The sequence below is a fragment of the Erinaceus europaeus genome, chromosome 11 (assembly GCF_950295315.1).
Source record: "Erinaceus europaeus chromosome 11, mEriEur2.1, whole genome shotgun sequence".
Classification (NCBI taxonomy): Eukaryota; Metazoa; Chordata; class Mammalia; order Eulipotyphla; family Erinaceidae; genus Erinaceus; species Erinaceus europaeus.
In genome coordinates, this window is record NC_080172.1 from 54718091 (window position 1) to 54731486 (window position 13396).

Genomic DNA, 13396 nt, shown 5'->3' on the forward strand with positions numbered 1-13396 from the left:
TTCCAATATACACCCAAATTGACTCCTTGAATTTGTTTCTACAAATGGTCTTGTGTTACATGGCCTTTTTAATCCCTAAATTCCCTGCTATTAATCTAGTAGATTCAATTACTACAGATTCTATCAAGTTCACTGTTTTCTGTGAACTACCATATTTCATGGACTCCTATGTAAAATTGTCCATCCCTAGTATTTCTCTTGGATTCTTAATTATGAACCATTTTTATTCTTTTTATTTTTTGCCTCCAGGGTTATTTCTGGGGTTCAATGCCTGCACCATGAATCCACTTCTCCTAGAGGCCATTTTCCCCCTTTTGTTGCCATTGTTGTTGTAGCCTTGTTGTGGTTATTATTGTTATTGTTGATGTCGTTCGTTATTGGATAGGACAGAGAGAAATGGAGAGAGGAGGGAAAGACAGAGAGGGGGAGAGAAAGACACCTGCAGACCTGCTTCACCACTAGTGAAGCAACCCCCTTGCAGGTGGGGAGTTGGAGGCTCAAACCGGGATCCTTACCCTGGTCCTTGCGCTTCGCACCACATGCACTTAATCCACTGCACTACCGCCCGACCCCCTATTCTTTTTATTTATTACAAACAGATTAATCTTCCTGAAGAACTTTTTTTTTAAACCAGAGCACTGCTCAGCTCTGCTTATAGTGGTGCAGGGGACTGAACCTGGGACCTTGGAGCCTCAGGCATGAGAATTTCTCTGCATAACCATTATGCTATCTACCCTCTGCCCAGGGCAATTCTGCTATGCCATTCTCTGACCTAAAAATCTTAAGAGTAATCTCAAACTGATTACTAAATTATTCACAACTTCCTTGTCTTGGTATTCAAAGCCCTCCATGTCCTCGTCTTAATTCTATGTTTCTAGCCTTTATGCAATGCCTATAGTCTGGAATACCCTTCCTTCAAATAAGAGTATTCTTCTTTAAATATTAATTTATTTTATTTATTTATTTACTTGGAGAGAGACTCACTCTGGCACATTCAGATCAAACTTAAGACTTTGTGCTTGAGGATCTAACAGCGGCATGACCACTCAAGTCACACAAACTGTTAAGGTTTATTTCACTAGTGTCTTACACACACACACACACACACACACACACACACACACACACACACACACGGAGGTTCTGTTCTCTTATCTGCAGAACTACCTTTCTTGGTGCTTTACACTTTCTTAAACTCTTTATAGATTATTTCAAATGACACCTCTGTTGCAATGTCACTCTCTCTTTTCTCTGTCTTTACTACTCAAAGCCAGTATTTTGACAAAGAAAGAGGTAGAGGGCCAAAGTGGGCCTGCCGACAGGTGAGTAAATGTCACTCTCATTCCTCTCTCTCTATTAAAATCTTTTTTTATTATTGTCATTATTTATTTATTGGATAGAGACAATAAGAAATCGAGAGGAAGGGGGAGATAAGAGAAGATGGAAAGACACCTACAACACTGCTTCACCACTTGCAAAACTTCCCTCCTGCCGGTTGGGATGGGGGTCTCAAACAGAGTCCTTGCACATTGTAACATGAGCGCTCAACCATGTGCACCACCACCCACCCCTTCTCTCTCCCCCATTGCCCATATGTACTTCAACATGTAGTTGTTCTCAATTTTCCTGAATAAAGTTTAAAATTCCTGAAAAAGAAAGAAGAATGGAAGAGAGAGAGAGAAAGGAAGAAAGGACAAGACTAAGAAAGAGGCAGTGAAAAAGACACCATAGCACCTATACTTACCCGAGTACAATAGGGATTGAACATGGCTCACTCACTCACTCATTCATTCTCACTCTCTCTCATTATTGATAGAGACAGAGAGAAATTGAGAGGGAAGGGGGAGGTAGAGAGGGAGAGAGACAGAGAGACACCTGCAGTCCTGGTGAAGTTTCCCTCCTGCAGGTGGAGACCAGGGATTTAAACGCAGGTCCTTGTGCACTGTAAAGTGAGTGCGTAAGCAGGTATGCCACTGCCTGCCCCCCCTTTCTTCTCTCTCAATTAACCCAAACTGAATATAAGTTTCCTCTTGAGCCCCTATGAATACTTTATTAACACTTTCAGCTTAGTGTTTGTCAGATTTTGCCTTGTATGATAATGGTCTATCAATGCTTCTCAAACTTTTCCATTAGAAGTGCACTTAAGTGCCGGGCTAGCCTGAGAGTGCTTCTTCCCAGGCACGTGCTCTCTGGGTTGGAGAGAACTCAACCTACCAGAGCCAACCTAGGTAGGCTGCTGCACAGGAAAGGGATCAGGAACTAGCATCGCGAGAGACAGACTCTGGGACTCACGAAGGGGAACACACAATACCCTGCTGCATTTATTGATCTGCCTTTAAATATCTTCTGAGAGAGAAGTGGTAGGGTGGAAAAAAGAAAATGACTAGGAGAGGGGGCAGAATGGAAAAAGAACTCGAACCAGTGGGGATTAAACCAATGCCCTGCAGGCAGGGCAGTCTCAGACAAAACAATGATTATGTAAATAGACCACAGCATTAAGTAATGCAGGGGAACCTGGCATGATGGCACGGATAGAAATAGAAGCAGAATTAGCCAAAGGAGAAATGATGACCAACACCTAATTATACAGAAAAATGAACCGAGGTCCACAGTTATCTGTGGAAATTGCTGGAAAATGTAGATTTAATATGTGAAAATTTCAGTGTTACTAGTATCAGACTAGTAATGTTTTGTTTACTTATTTATTTGATAGAGACAGTCAGAAATTGAGAGGAAGGGGATGATAGAGAGGATGAGAGACAGGGGCCAGGTGTGGGTGCACCTAGTTAAGCTCACACACTACACTGTGCAAGGACCCAGGTTCGAGCCCTTGGTCCTTACTTACAGGGGGGAAAGCTGCAGGAGTGGTGAAACAGGATTGTAGGTGTCTCTCTTTTCTCTATTTATTTATTTATCATTGGATAAAGACAGAGAGAAATTGAGAAGGGAGGGAGAGACAGAGAAACACCTGCAGCCCTACTTCACCACTCCTGAAGCTTTCCTCCTGCAAGTGGGGCCTGGGGGCTTAAACCCCAGTCCTTGCATTGTTACATGTGCACTCAATCAGGTACACCACCACCGGCCCGACTAATGTTTTGTTTGTTTGTTTGGTCTGGTTTGTTTCCTGAGCACTGCTTGGCTCTGGTTATGGTGGTGCAGAGGATTGAACCTGGGACTTTGGAGCTTCAGGCACGGGAGTCTCTTTGCATATCCATGATGCTATCTACCCCTGCCCTAATGTTTTTAATATAAAAATACTTTGTTTCTGGGAGTCCGGCAGTAGCGCTGCGGGTTAAGCACACGTGGCACCAAGCACAAGGACCCGCATAAGGATCCCAGTTGGAGCCCCACCTGCAGAGCAGTTGCTTCACAGGCAGTGAAGCAGATCTGCAGGTGTCTGTCTTTCTCTCCCTCCTCTGTCTTCTCCTCCTATCTCCATTTCTCTCTGTCCTGTCCAACAATGACAACATCAATAACAATAACTACAACAAGGGCAACAAAAAGGAAAATAAATATTTAACAAATTTAGGGGGAAAAGGGTTCAATTATAATCTTTAAATAAAAATAATAAAATAAGTAAATTGTGTGCTTCTGAAACTCCAGAAAGCTTTGCCTTTGTCATCTTGGAGGCGTAGGGTTCACCTGGAATACTGGGAAACCCTCCACGCATGTCCTAAATTAAACTTTATAAGGACAGAGACGTGTGTGTGTGTGTGTGTGTGTTTAGGTATACCACCTGTAAGACTAAATACAGCATCATCTACAATCGAATGCTCAAGAAACACTGTTGGAACTCAGGGTACAGATGTTACTAGTATTAACTAAATGTCTGCCACATCCCTACAACGGTGCTCTGTTTCAACTTTAACTCCATGTGATAGCACTGAACAAGCATAAAGCTGTACATAACAGTGACTTTAGGGAATCTTAACTCGTGTGCTCTGCGAGACTGTTGTCGGTGGAGACTCAAGTCTCTCCGCTCTATGTATCGAATGACATCATAGGTATACTTTAGAGTCCACTTTGACCTCCCTATTATTTTCTGGAGTGTGATCATTTCTGCTAACACTTAGTAAAACTTAATCTTCTCCACCTGAAGAGTGGATGTTCTATCCTTCCCCAGCTGAAGCTCAGCACAGCCCCGGGCCCTGCGAGATGGAGCCCAGGGAAGGCAGATTTTACCCACCCAGCAGAAAAAAGTCGGAGCCAGAAGCCCCGCCTGACGGGTTGCCAATTGGTCCTGGTGGCTCATTTCCTGTCTCGATTGGTCGTTCGACGTGTCCGTCGTCCCTCTAGAGCCCACCCCTAGTCAGCGACTATTGGCGGAGTGTTACGTCATTGTTCCGTCTACCTCACTCCCATTGGCTCCCCTCAGAAGAGGCGGCTACAACGTCACAGGCTCAGGCCACCATTTTAACTGAGCTACCCTAGTGACAGGAGCCGCAGCAGCAGAGCAGGTTGTCCCCGTTTCCCCTCCCCCTTCCCTATTCCGGCTGATCTCTGGGTTCCCTACAGTCCACTGTCCCGGTTCCGCCATGTCCCAGAAACAAGAAGACGAAAACCCTGCGGAGGAGACCGGCGAGGAGAAGCAGGTGAAAAGGAGGGGGTGCGGGCGGCGAACTGGGGGGGGGGGGCGATCGTGATGGGGCGGAGACAGTCCCCCTCCAGTGCGGATTGGTCGCCATGGTCTCAGACTCCGCAGGGGTTGGCTATTCTCTGCGTCACGCAGAGTGAGCTTCACCCTAGGCTTGCTGTTTTGGCGTTGGTTGACTGGATCTGTTGTCAATCAGTGCCACACCCTTCCTGATTGGCCGGTGGGCCCAGCATTGAAGCTGTGCGATGATTGGCCGAGCCGCGCCGCTGGGCGGGTGTTTGGAATGAGTGGGTGAATGGAAGGGCTGGTGGTCCGGGGGCGCGGGGAGCGGGGCGCCTGGCGGTAGTCGGGCTGGCGACCTCATGAACAGGCTGGCACCCGCGTCCTTAGTCTCAGAGAGCTACAAGTAAAAGTAGAGGCGTTTAGAAAGGACTAGCGTTGGGGGAAGTGAGAAGAGATTGTTTTCAGGGCTCATGTAAGGCGGCAACTTTATCCACGGCCTTGTTTTTTATTTATTTATTTATTTATTTTTTCTTTAACCAGAGCACTGCCAGCTCTGGCTTACGGTGGGACGAGGGATTGAACCTGGGACATGAAAGCTACGGCCTTGTTTTGACGGCTGGGAATGTTCTGTATGTCTCACTTTTTGTGAGCACTGACAGGGTAGTGGAGATTAACATCAAAACAGGAAAACATTAAAATATAGTAGGAATTTATTTCAGTGTTTTTAATAGGGAAATGTGCTTTTTAACTAATAATCCTCCAGAAGGATTTGCTTATTTGGTCTTGATGGCTTAAGGAATACCTGGCATACCGTGGAAGCCTTCCCTACATCCTTGAGATTGAGCTTTCTAAAGGCAAACACTGTCTATGTGATAAACATTTTGGAAATATAATGGAAGGTAACCTAGAAAATATGACAAAGAAAGGTGCCGCCCTATTCCCCCCAGACTTCCAGGGCAGTGGCACTAAGTCTGTCTGCAAGTCTGTGATGCAAATGTGCCAAAGAAATCTTCCCTTGGAGCTTGTAGTTGACTTAGAACACTGAGTACTGGGTTCATGAAATACAGCTGGTGTCATATGGGTGCTGGATTTTCAAGGAACTGCATTCCCACTAAAAAGCTGCAAATTTACTCTAGGTCCTTTTTCAAATTCACTTTAAAAGAAAGGACAGTGGGGTCTACACAAAGCAAGAGGAGAGTAACAAAAAATCAGAACCCCTGCAAGCCAGTTTTTTTTTTTTTAACACCCTGTGAATCACTTAAATTTGTGCCCCAAATTAACATCATTACCTCTCTAGGGATTGTGTTGTTTTGCTTTGTTTTTGGAGAAAAGTGCCTAGATACCTAATTTTCATAAGATTGAAAACCATTGTTTTTGTCTCTCTTCATCTGCCTACCAGTGTTCATGGAAATGCTGTAGTGATTCTATCACCTATCACTAAGGTGGAGATTTCTGGAAATCTACACAACAGAGACTTACTGGCTAATTAAACATGAAGGAAGGAACATCTCAGCAGAACTAATTTCCCATTTTAGCTGTAGTGTGTGTTAGGACCAGCCAGGGCACTTTGCCACTCAGATCTCCAGAAGCCCCTGCTAGACTTTCTCTTTTCTTTCTTTCTTTTTTTTTTTTTTTTTTTTGTGCTCTATTTCTTTTTTTTCTTTTTCTTTATTAATGTTTTACATTCAACAGTAAATACAGTAGTTTGTACATGCATAACATTCCCCAGTTTTCCATATAACAATACAACCCCCACTAGGTCCTCTGGCATCCTTCTTGGACCTGCACTCTCCCCACCCACCCACCCCCATCTGCTAGACTTTTTCTTTTTGTCCTGGCTTGTCTGCTGAATGATGATGGCTTGCTCTAATTAAAGCACTGTGTTTAGGTATTCGCTTTAACCAACACTCACTGGTCACTAAGGTGGGTTCCCTGGGTGTAGTGTCAGAAGCAGCTTGTCTTTTTCTTTCCACCACATATCTTCCACTTGAGGGATTTGAATTACCGTCTGGCTTTAAAAGCACAGTGAAGGGCAGTGATAGATAGCAAAATGGTTATGCAAAGAGAATCCCATGCCTGAGACTCCGTTTCCTGGCTTCAATCCCCTGCACTACCATGAGCAGAGCTCTGGTTAAAAAAAAAAAAAAAAAAAAACAGTGCAGAGGGCATGTTGATAATTGGGTGGACCTCCAAGAAAAGTTGTAGTGTAGTGGTCTGGGAGGTGGCACAGTGGATAAAGTATTGAACTCTCAAGCCCTGAGTTCAATCCCTGGCAGTAGATGTACAAACTTGTTAGTGTAAGGTTATTAGATATCTGTAGCAGAAACCTCTCTGTCTTTAATTTTATTGACTTGTTTCCTTCAGGACACACAGGAGAAAGAAGGTATTCTCCCTGAGAGGGCTGAGGAGGCAAAGCTAAAGGCCAAATACCCAAGCCTAGGACAGAAGCCTGGAGGCTCCGACTTCCTCATGAAGAGACTCCAGAAAGGGGTATGAAATACAGGCTCTTACTTTGGAGCCAAAGTGGGTGGTAGGGATGAAATCTTTGGATGGTCTACCAGAGGGTTTGTTGGGCAGTAGTAAAGAGGAATCAGAACCTTGTAAAGTGCAAGGCAAAATATTTTAAATCCTGGATGTTGTATATAGTTATCTTCTGATTTCCTGTATAGCAAACTAAGGTTTAATGAAGGGGAACTAAGGTTTAATGGGTCTGGGGACCTGGGGGGACTAAGGGAGGTTGTGAGAGACTAAAATGCTGATTCCCTCTAGCATTACTTGTTTATATGGTCTTCGTATGGAGTTTTAGAACTGTATTTTTGAGGACAGAACTAAATTTTAGTGCATCGGTTCAGGAAAATATCAAACCATCTGTCCAGTAAATCTCCTCAGGTTGAATGGTGATCTTCTCCAGACCTTTAACATTAGCACCAGCCCTACCCCTCAAGAAACCTATTTTCCTTATCCAGAGTGGTCTTCTTCACCTTCATATGCTTCTAGACCCTGATGGGGTTCCACAGTCCCCAGAGGTATCTATGGTTGACTGAGGGACTGTGAGTCATGAGAATGATGTGTGGCCTTCTGTGTAGGTAAATAAAGAGTGAAGCAGATTCCCTGGAGAATCCTCTCAGTGAGCCTCAGTCACAGATGATGATGTGATGCTGACTTGCAGTTTACCTTGCTGTTGGCAAGACAGGCGTAGGCAGGCCGCCTCAGCCATGGAACATGTGTGGGAGTGGTGGGAATCAGAGGAAAAGTACATTTGCCTCACGATCAAAGCCAGTTTCTATTTATGGCCTGGGAGACTAACTTTTATTTTTTCAAATATTTTATTTACTTATTGGATAGAAACAAATCCGGAGGGCGGGGGAGACAGTGGGAGAGAGAAAGACACCTGCAGCACTGCTACACCACTTGTGAATCTTCCCCATATAGGTGGAAACCGGGGTCTTGAATCTTGATCCTTATACATGGTAACGTGCGCTTAAACAGGTGCACCACTGCCCAGCCTGGATAATTTTTAATTTTGAAATTACTGGCTTGAGGCAGATTTCTGCTTACTGCTAGGATAGCCCCAAGTTGACCCTTCTTATATTTTGTTCATTTCTGTTTACCTAGTATCAAGTCCATTAGAGATTAATAAGTGAGGGGGTGAGGATAATGGTTATGTAAAGAGACTCTGATGACTGAGGCTCTGAGCTCCCAGGTTCAATCCCCCTCACCACCATAAGCCAGAGCTGTGCAGTGCTCTGGTAAAAGGGAGAGAGAGGGAGGGAGGGAGGCTGACTGACTAATAAGTGAGTCCTCATTAAGCCTTTTTTTTTTTTTATCTTTATTTATTTATTGGATAGAGATAGCCAGAAATTGAGAGGGACAGGGGTGAGAGGGAGAGAGACACCTGCAGCCCTGCTTCACCACTCATGAAGCGTTCCCCCTGCAAGTGGGGACTGAGGGCTTGAACCCAGGTCCTTGTGCATTGTAACGTGCACTCAACCAGGTGCACCACCACCTGGCCTCTGGTTTCATTATCTTTTGTTTGTTTATTGGATAGAGATAGTCAGACATCGAGGGGGAAGGGGAAGATAGAGAGGAAGAGAGATACCTATAGCACTGCTTCACTACGCACAAAGCTTCCCCCCTCCAGGTGGGGACCAGGGCTTCAAATCTGGGTCCTTGTACATTATAGCATGTGTACTCAACCAGGTGCACCACCACCCAGCCCCCCTCATTAAGCCTTTTATGAATAGTCAGTAATTTGGTTGAACATTCTGTGCTGATAAGAGCCTCAAAGTATATGGGTACAAAAGAGATATAGAAGCTAACATTGACAACGTGCAAAGACTGGTGTAAGGATCCTGGTTCGAGCCTCTGGCTCCCCACCTGCAGGGGTGTTGCTTCACAGGCAGTGAAGCAGGTCTGCAGGTGTCTTGTCTTTCTCTCCCCTCTCTGTCTTCCCCTCCTCTCTCCATTTCTCTCTATCCTACTTAACAACAACGACATCAACAACAACAATAATAGCTACAATAAAACAACAAGGGCAACAAAAGAGAATAAATAAATATTTAATTTTTTTTTTAGAGAAGCTAACATTGACTCTAAACATATTATATACTCTAGCTGGAAAACTGCTTACTTACCTGAAAAAACTAGGATTCATAGGAAGAGTGCTAGTACCTAGTTCCACAGAACTGTGTACGTATTGGGCTGTGCATGCAGGAGGATGATCAAGCAAAATAAGTGTGGCTGAGGATTTGTTTATTTATTTGGATGATGATTTATAATGAATAGGAATCTTCTTGCTTTTGCAGAGGGGCAGAGCTCAGCACTTACTTAAATCTCCTTCTTGTCTCTTAGCAAAAGTACTTTGACTCAGGAGACTACAACATGGCCAAAGCCAAGATGAAGAATAAGCAGCTGCCAAGTGCAGGACCAGACAAGAACCTGGTGACTGGTGACCACATCCCCACCCCACAGGATCTGCCCCAGAGAAAGTCCTCGCTCGTCACCAGCAAGCTTGCGGGGTAACCTGCCCCTCCCCCTCCTCACCCACTGGACTTTTCTATATCACAGGCAGGGATGGAATGGGCACCTCGTTAGGTCTTCTCAGCTTGCCAGCCAGAAATGACCATGGTTCTGCTGGGGGCTGCTGAGAAGGTGACGTGGTTGAAGGGGGGGTGCGGAGTTCACTTCTTTGGTTAAATTGAGATTTCCACACCCTCACTGTAGTCCACGTAGGAACTCAGAAGTAGGAAGTTAGGATTGAATAATGCTGCAAACACTTTTTTTGTTGTTGTTGTTCCCTTTTGGATGAGAAAATGGGAAAGTGTGATTTCTCCTTTTGGAAGAGAATATCCCAAAATTGTTCAGGCCTAGTACTGGGAATAACCCCAAGGTTAACCTGACATGGTTGGAAAAGGTAGACTGAATAAGATCTGTTTTCTGTGCTTTTAAGTGTTTTGTCCCTCAGGCTGCTATTGCTTCATGTTTCCATTACAGCAGGTTTACAGAATCCTCAAAAAGAAAAACTGATTTGCTTGCCTGAAATCACAGTGCCCACGTGGCTTCCCATGCTCTGTGTCTTTTGCTGTTTGCCCTGTCTCTTAAATAACGTAAAGACTGGAGAACTTTATTCACATAAAATGGGCACCTTCTCTCTCTCTCTCTCTTCCAACCTGTTGCATTTGAAAGTGTCATGGGATAGGGAAAGAGCACTGGTTTAGAAGTCAAGGTGCTAGTCTGGTTCCAGTCAGACTCTGACAGAACTAATGTGTAACCTTGGCCAAGTCATGTAGCCTTTCTGGATTTTTATTTCCTCATCTGTGAAAGAGAGCTGGATATTGTTGAGACTGATTCTGAAAAACTCTGCTATTATTCATTATAAAACTAAAAGTGAGAGTGTACCTACAGAAGAGAACCAGTTAAAGACTATGTGGGGACAGAGGAGACTGAAAGCCGGGGGCTTAAAGGGTCAAGAAAAACAACTGGTAGAAACTAGCCAAGGAAGCTTCTCACCTTTGCTCCACCTGCTGCCTGGCCAACAACCACGGGCCTACTAAAGAGCTGCACTGGCAACCAGGCTGTGGGCCTGAGGGAGTAGGCTCAGTCATGCGCATGTGGAGTCCCACGTCTCTGTACTCAGATGCCAGCTGCATTGTCTGGGAGACTGGAGACGGGTGGACTGTTAGCGCTGCTGCTGGGCTGGAGCAGCAGGTTCTTCCAAGATGATTCACTGCAGGAGAAGCTGGGGAGGGTTGTTAAGGAAAGAGAGGGGCCACAGAAGTTTCTGCTATCTTAAAGCTCAGTAGTTCAGCTCCTGTGAGAAGAGAGTTGCAAGTGCTTAGTCATGAACAGGTGGAGGAAAGGGATTGACAGTGTCCAGTGCATTCAGTCTGGTTACCACTACTTGACCTGAACCTTAGTGAATGCAGCCTGCTGGTTCTGACATGGAGGGCCAGAGTGAGAACTCACCGTGTAGGAAAATAAGACTCTTTACTCCTCTCTTGCCCTCTCACCACACAGACTTTGATATGCATAACACTGAGCCCCATGAGACAACTGGTGAACTTGCTGCTACATTGTAGAGGGGAGGGAAGTATACAGATGTCTCTCCCACCTGGCCATTCACTTTTTAGGCCATTGCTCAGTTGGGATAGGAGAAAACTGGTGTGGAAGGAATGGAGAGAGCAGGATCCCTGGATTCCCTGGCCCCCAAACTCCTTGACTGTCACTTGTAATTGTATATAATTTTGTGTCTCTTGCTCCATTTCCTCATGCTGTCTTCCTTAGTCAAAAGTCCATGTGGGGAGGGGGAAATACCAAACATCCTTGTATAGTTTCCTCAACTGTCCCAGCCGTGTTGTACATAGATAATGCCATGTTATTATATATATAAATATATATATAATTTTGTACGTTTTCTTCATCTCCGATCTTGAATTTTGTACTTTTTTTTTTTTTCTTTTCTGTCTGAGCTGCTTTTTCTTGGTCATTTTGAATTATCAAAACTGAAGTCACAATGAGTCTGATTCTTAGGAAAGAATAGAAAAATGAGGGAAATTGCTCTCTCTCACTCTCTCTTTCTCTCTCTGCCCACCCATCCTCAAGGCTGAGCCAGTAAAAAACAAGTTACATTATGTATCTGCTACCTATTCCCACAGCATGAAGTACAAAGCTCCCTTAGCAGGGGAGGGTCATCTCAAGTCCAGATTGCTTTGATTAAACCTTGCTTGTTCGATCTATTCAAGCCCCGGGCTCCACAGTCCCCTCTGGCTGTGGCTGCAGCTGCTATGCTCTAAGTCAGGCAGTTCCACCTTTGAACCCCCATTTATTCTAATCTCATAGAGATAATGGTTCTGTTTTTAGGGGTATCTCCAAAAAGGCAAACTAGTGTTTTGTGGATTGTAAAAGATAGAAATAGTCTCTTAGTAGACCCTCTCTGCTGCACCTCCCTCTCTCCCACCCTCCTCCTCTCTTACTTTTATAATCTTACAGCTGTATATGGATTGAGGTATATGCCTAATGAATGTGGCAGAGCTTAATAAGAGTTGTGGGGGAGCTAACATAATGATTATGCAAAAAGGCTTTCATGCCTGAGACTCCAAAATCCCAGGTTCAATTCCCAGCACCACCATAAGCCAGAGCTGAGTAGTGCTCTAATAATTAAACAAAGTCATGGGGTAGAGACCAGGATGGAACATAGGGCTTTTTCCCTTATTACTTGACAGTGTTTTCTTCTTCTGTGTTCGTCCACAGTGGCCAAGTTGAATGATGCTGCCCGGGGCTCCGGCCAGATCCTGAGACGCTGCCCTCCTGGGTCCTGTGCTGGCTCCTGCCCCTCCCTGCTTTTGCAGCCAGGGGTTAGGAGGTGGCTCGGGCGCGGGCTGGAGAGGCAGAAGCCCCTGCCCGTCGGTGTCCCAGCGCATGGAGCCCCTTGGGCTGAGCACCAAGACCTTGAATCTTTTTGTTTTACATTTTTCCAAATAACTGTTCTGGAGAAATCTCGGTGAAAAAATTGGGAGGGGGAGGTATGGGTGGGGGGAGACTTGGAGGATATATATATTAGGGATTGGAGTTGATAAAAACTGTTCCTGATTCTTCTCCTTAACATATGACTGGCGTGGGGATGGGCATAAGGGGGAGAAAGTAAAGTAGACTGAAGACTAGGGGTTCTGACTCAGCTCTGTAGAAATATGTCTTGTTTGCTTGGATGCTGCTGGTATCAGATAAAAGAAATTGTCCATCTGGATATAACACAAATAGGAGCCAACAGCCCCTCTGGTTCTGCAGAACAAGCTGAGAACTCAATGTTAATTATTCATAAAAAAAAAAAAAAAAAGTACTGTCCTTGACGTAGATTTGCTGTGGGGATGAGGGCAGAGTGTGGAGAAAGGGGCCATGAGTGTGGGGAGCCCCACAGAGCCCAAGGGACTTTTTCAGTATATGAAATAAAAAAAGAGAAAAAAAAATCCACAAAAAATCAACCCAGAAATACTCTAAAGCAGTTGGTGTGTTTTATTGGGACATGGTTGGGAGGGAAGAAAACTTGACTGATGACACCATTCTGGGGAGAAGCTGGTTCAGGCCTCAAGTTTCCAGGGACGGATGAGGGTTTTCTCTATCTCTTTTGTTTCTGTAGCTGATGGAGAAAATGCACCAACCACAGGTTTGACTCTTTTATGAGAAATTTGAGGTAACTGATCTAAATGGTCTCTTGACACCTATAGTTCAGTATAGGCTAAACAAAACAAAAAAAGAATAAGTAAATAAATAAATGGAAGCCCACTCTTCCATTTCCCTTTCAGT

At 44.7% G+C, this 13396-nt stretch overlaps 1 protein-coding gene across 1 annotated transcript; it reads left to right on the forward strand.

Moving 5' to 3' along the window:
• Positions 1–4407: 4407 nt before the first annotated feature.
• On the forward strand, positions 4408–13070 carry ENSA (endosulfine alpha). The gene is made up of 4 exons (XM_007531547.3): positions 4408–4592; positions 6962–7087; positions 9449–9615; positions 12347–13070. Exons 1-4 carry the CDS (start codon positions 4536–4538, stop codon positions 12360–12362), a joined length of 366 nt encoding a protein of 121 aa, XP_007531609.1. The 5' UTR covers positions 4408–4535; the 3' UTR covers positions 12363–13070.
• The last annotated feature ends 326 nt before the right edge of the window (positions 13071–13396 follow it).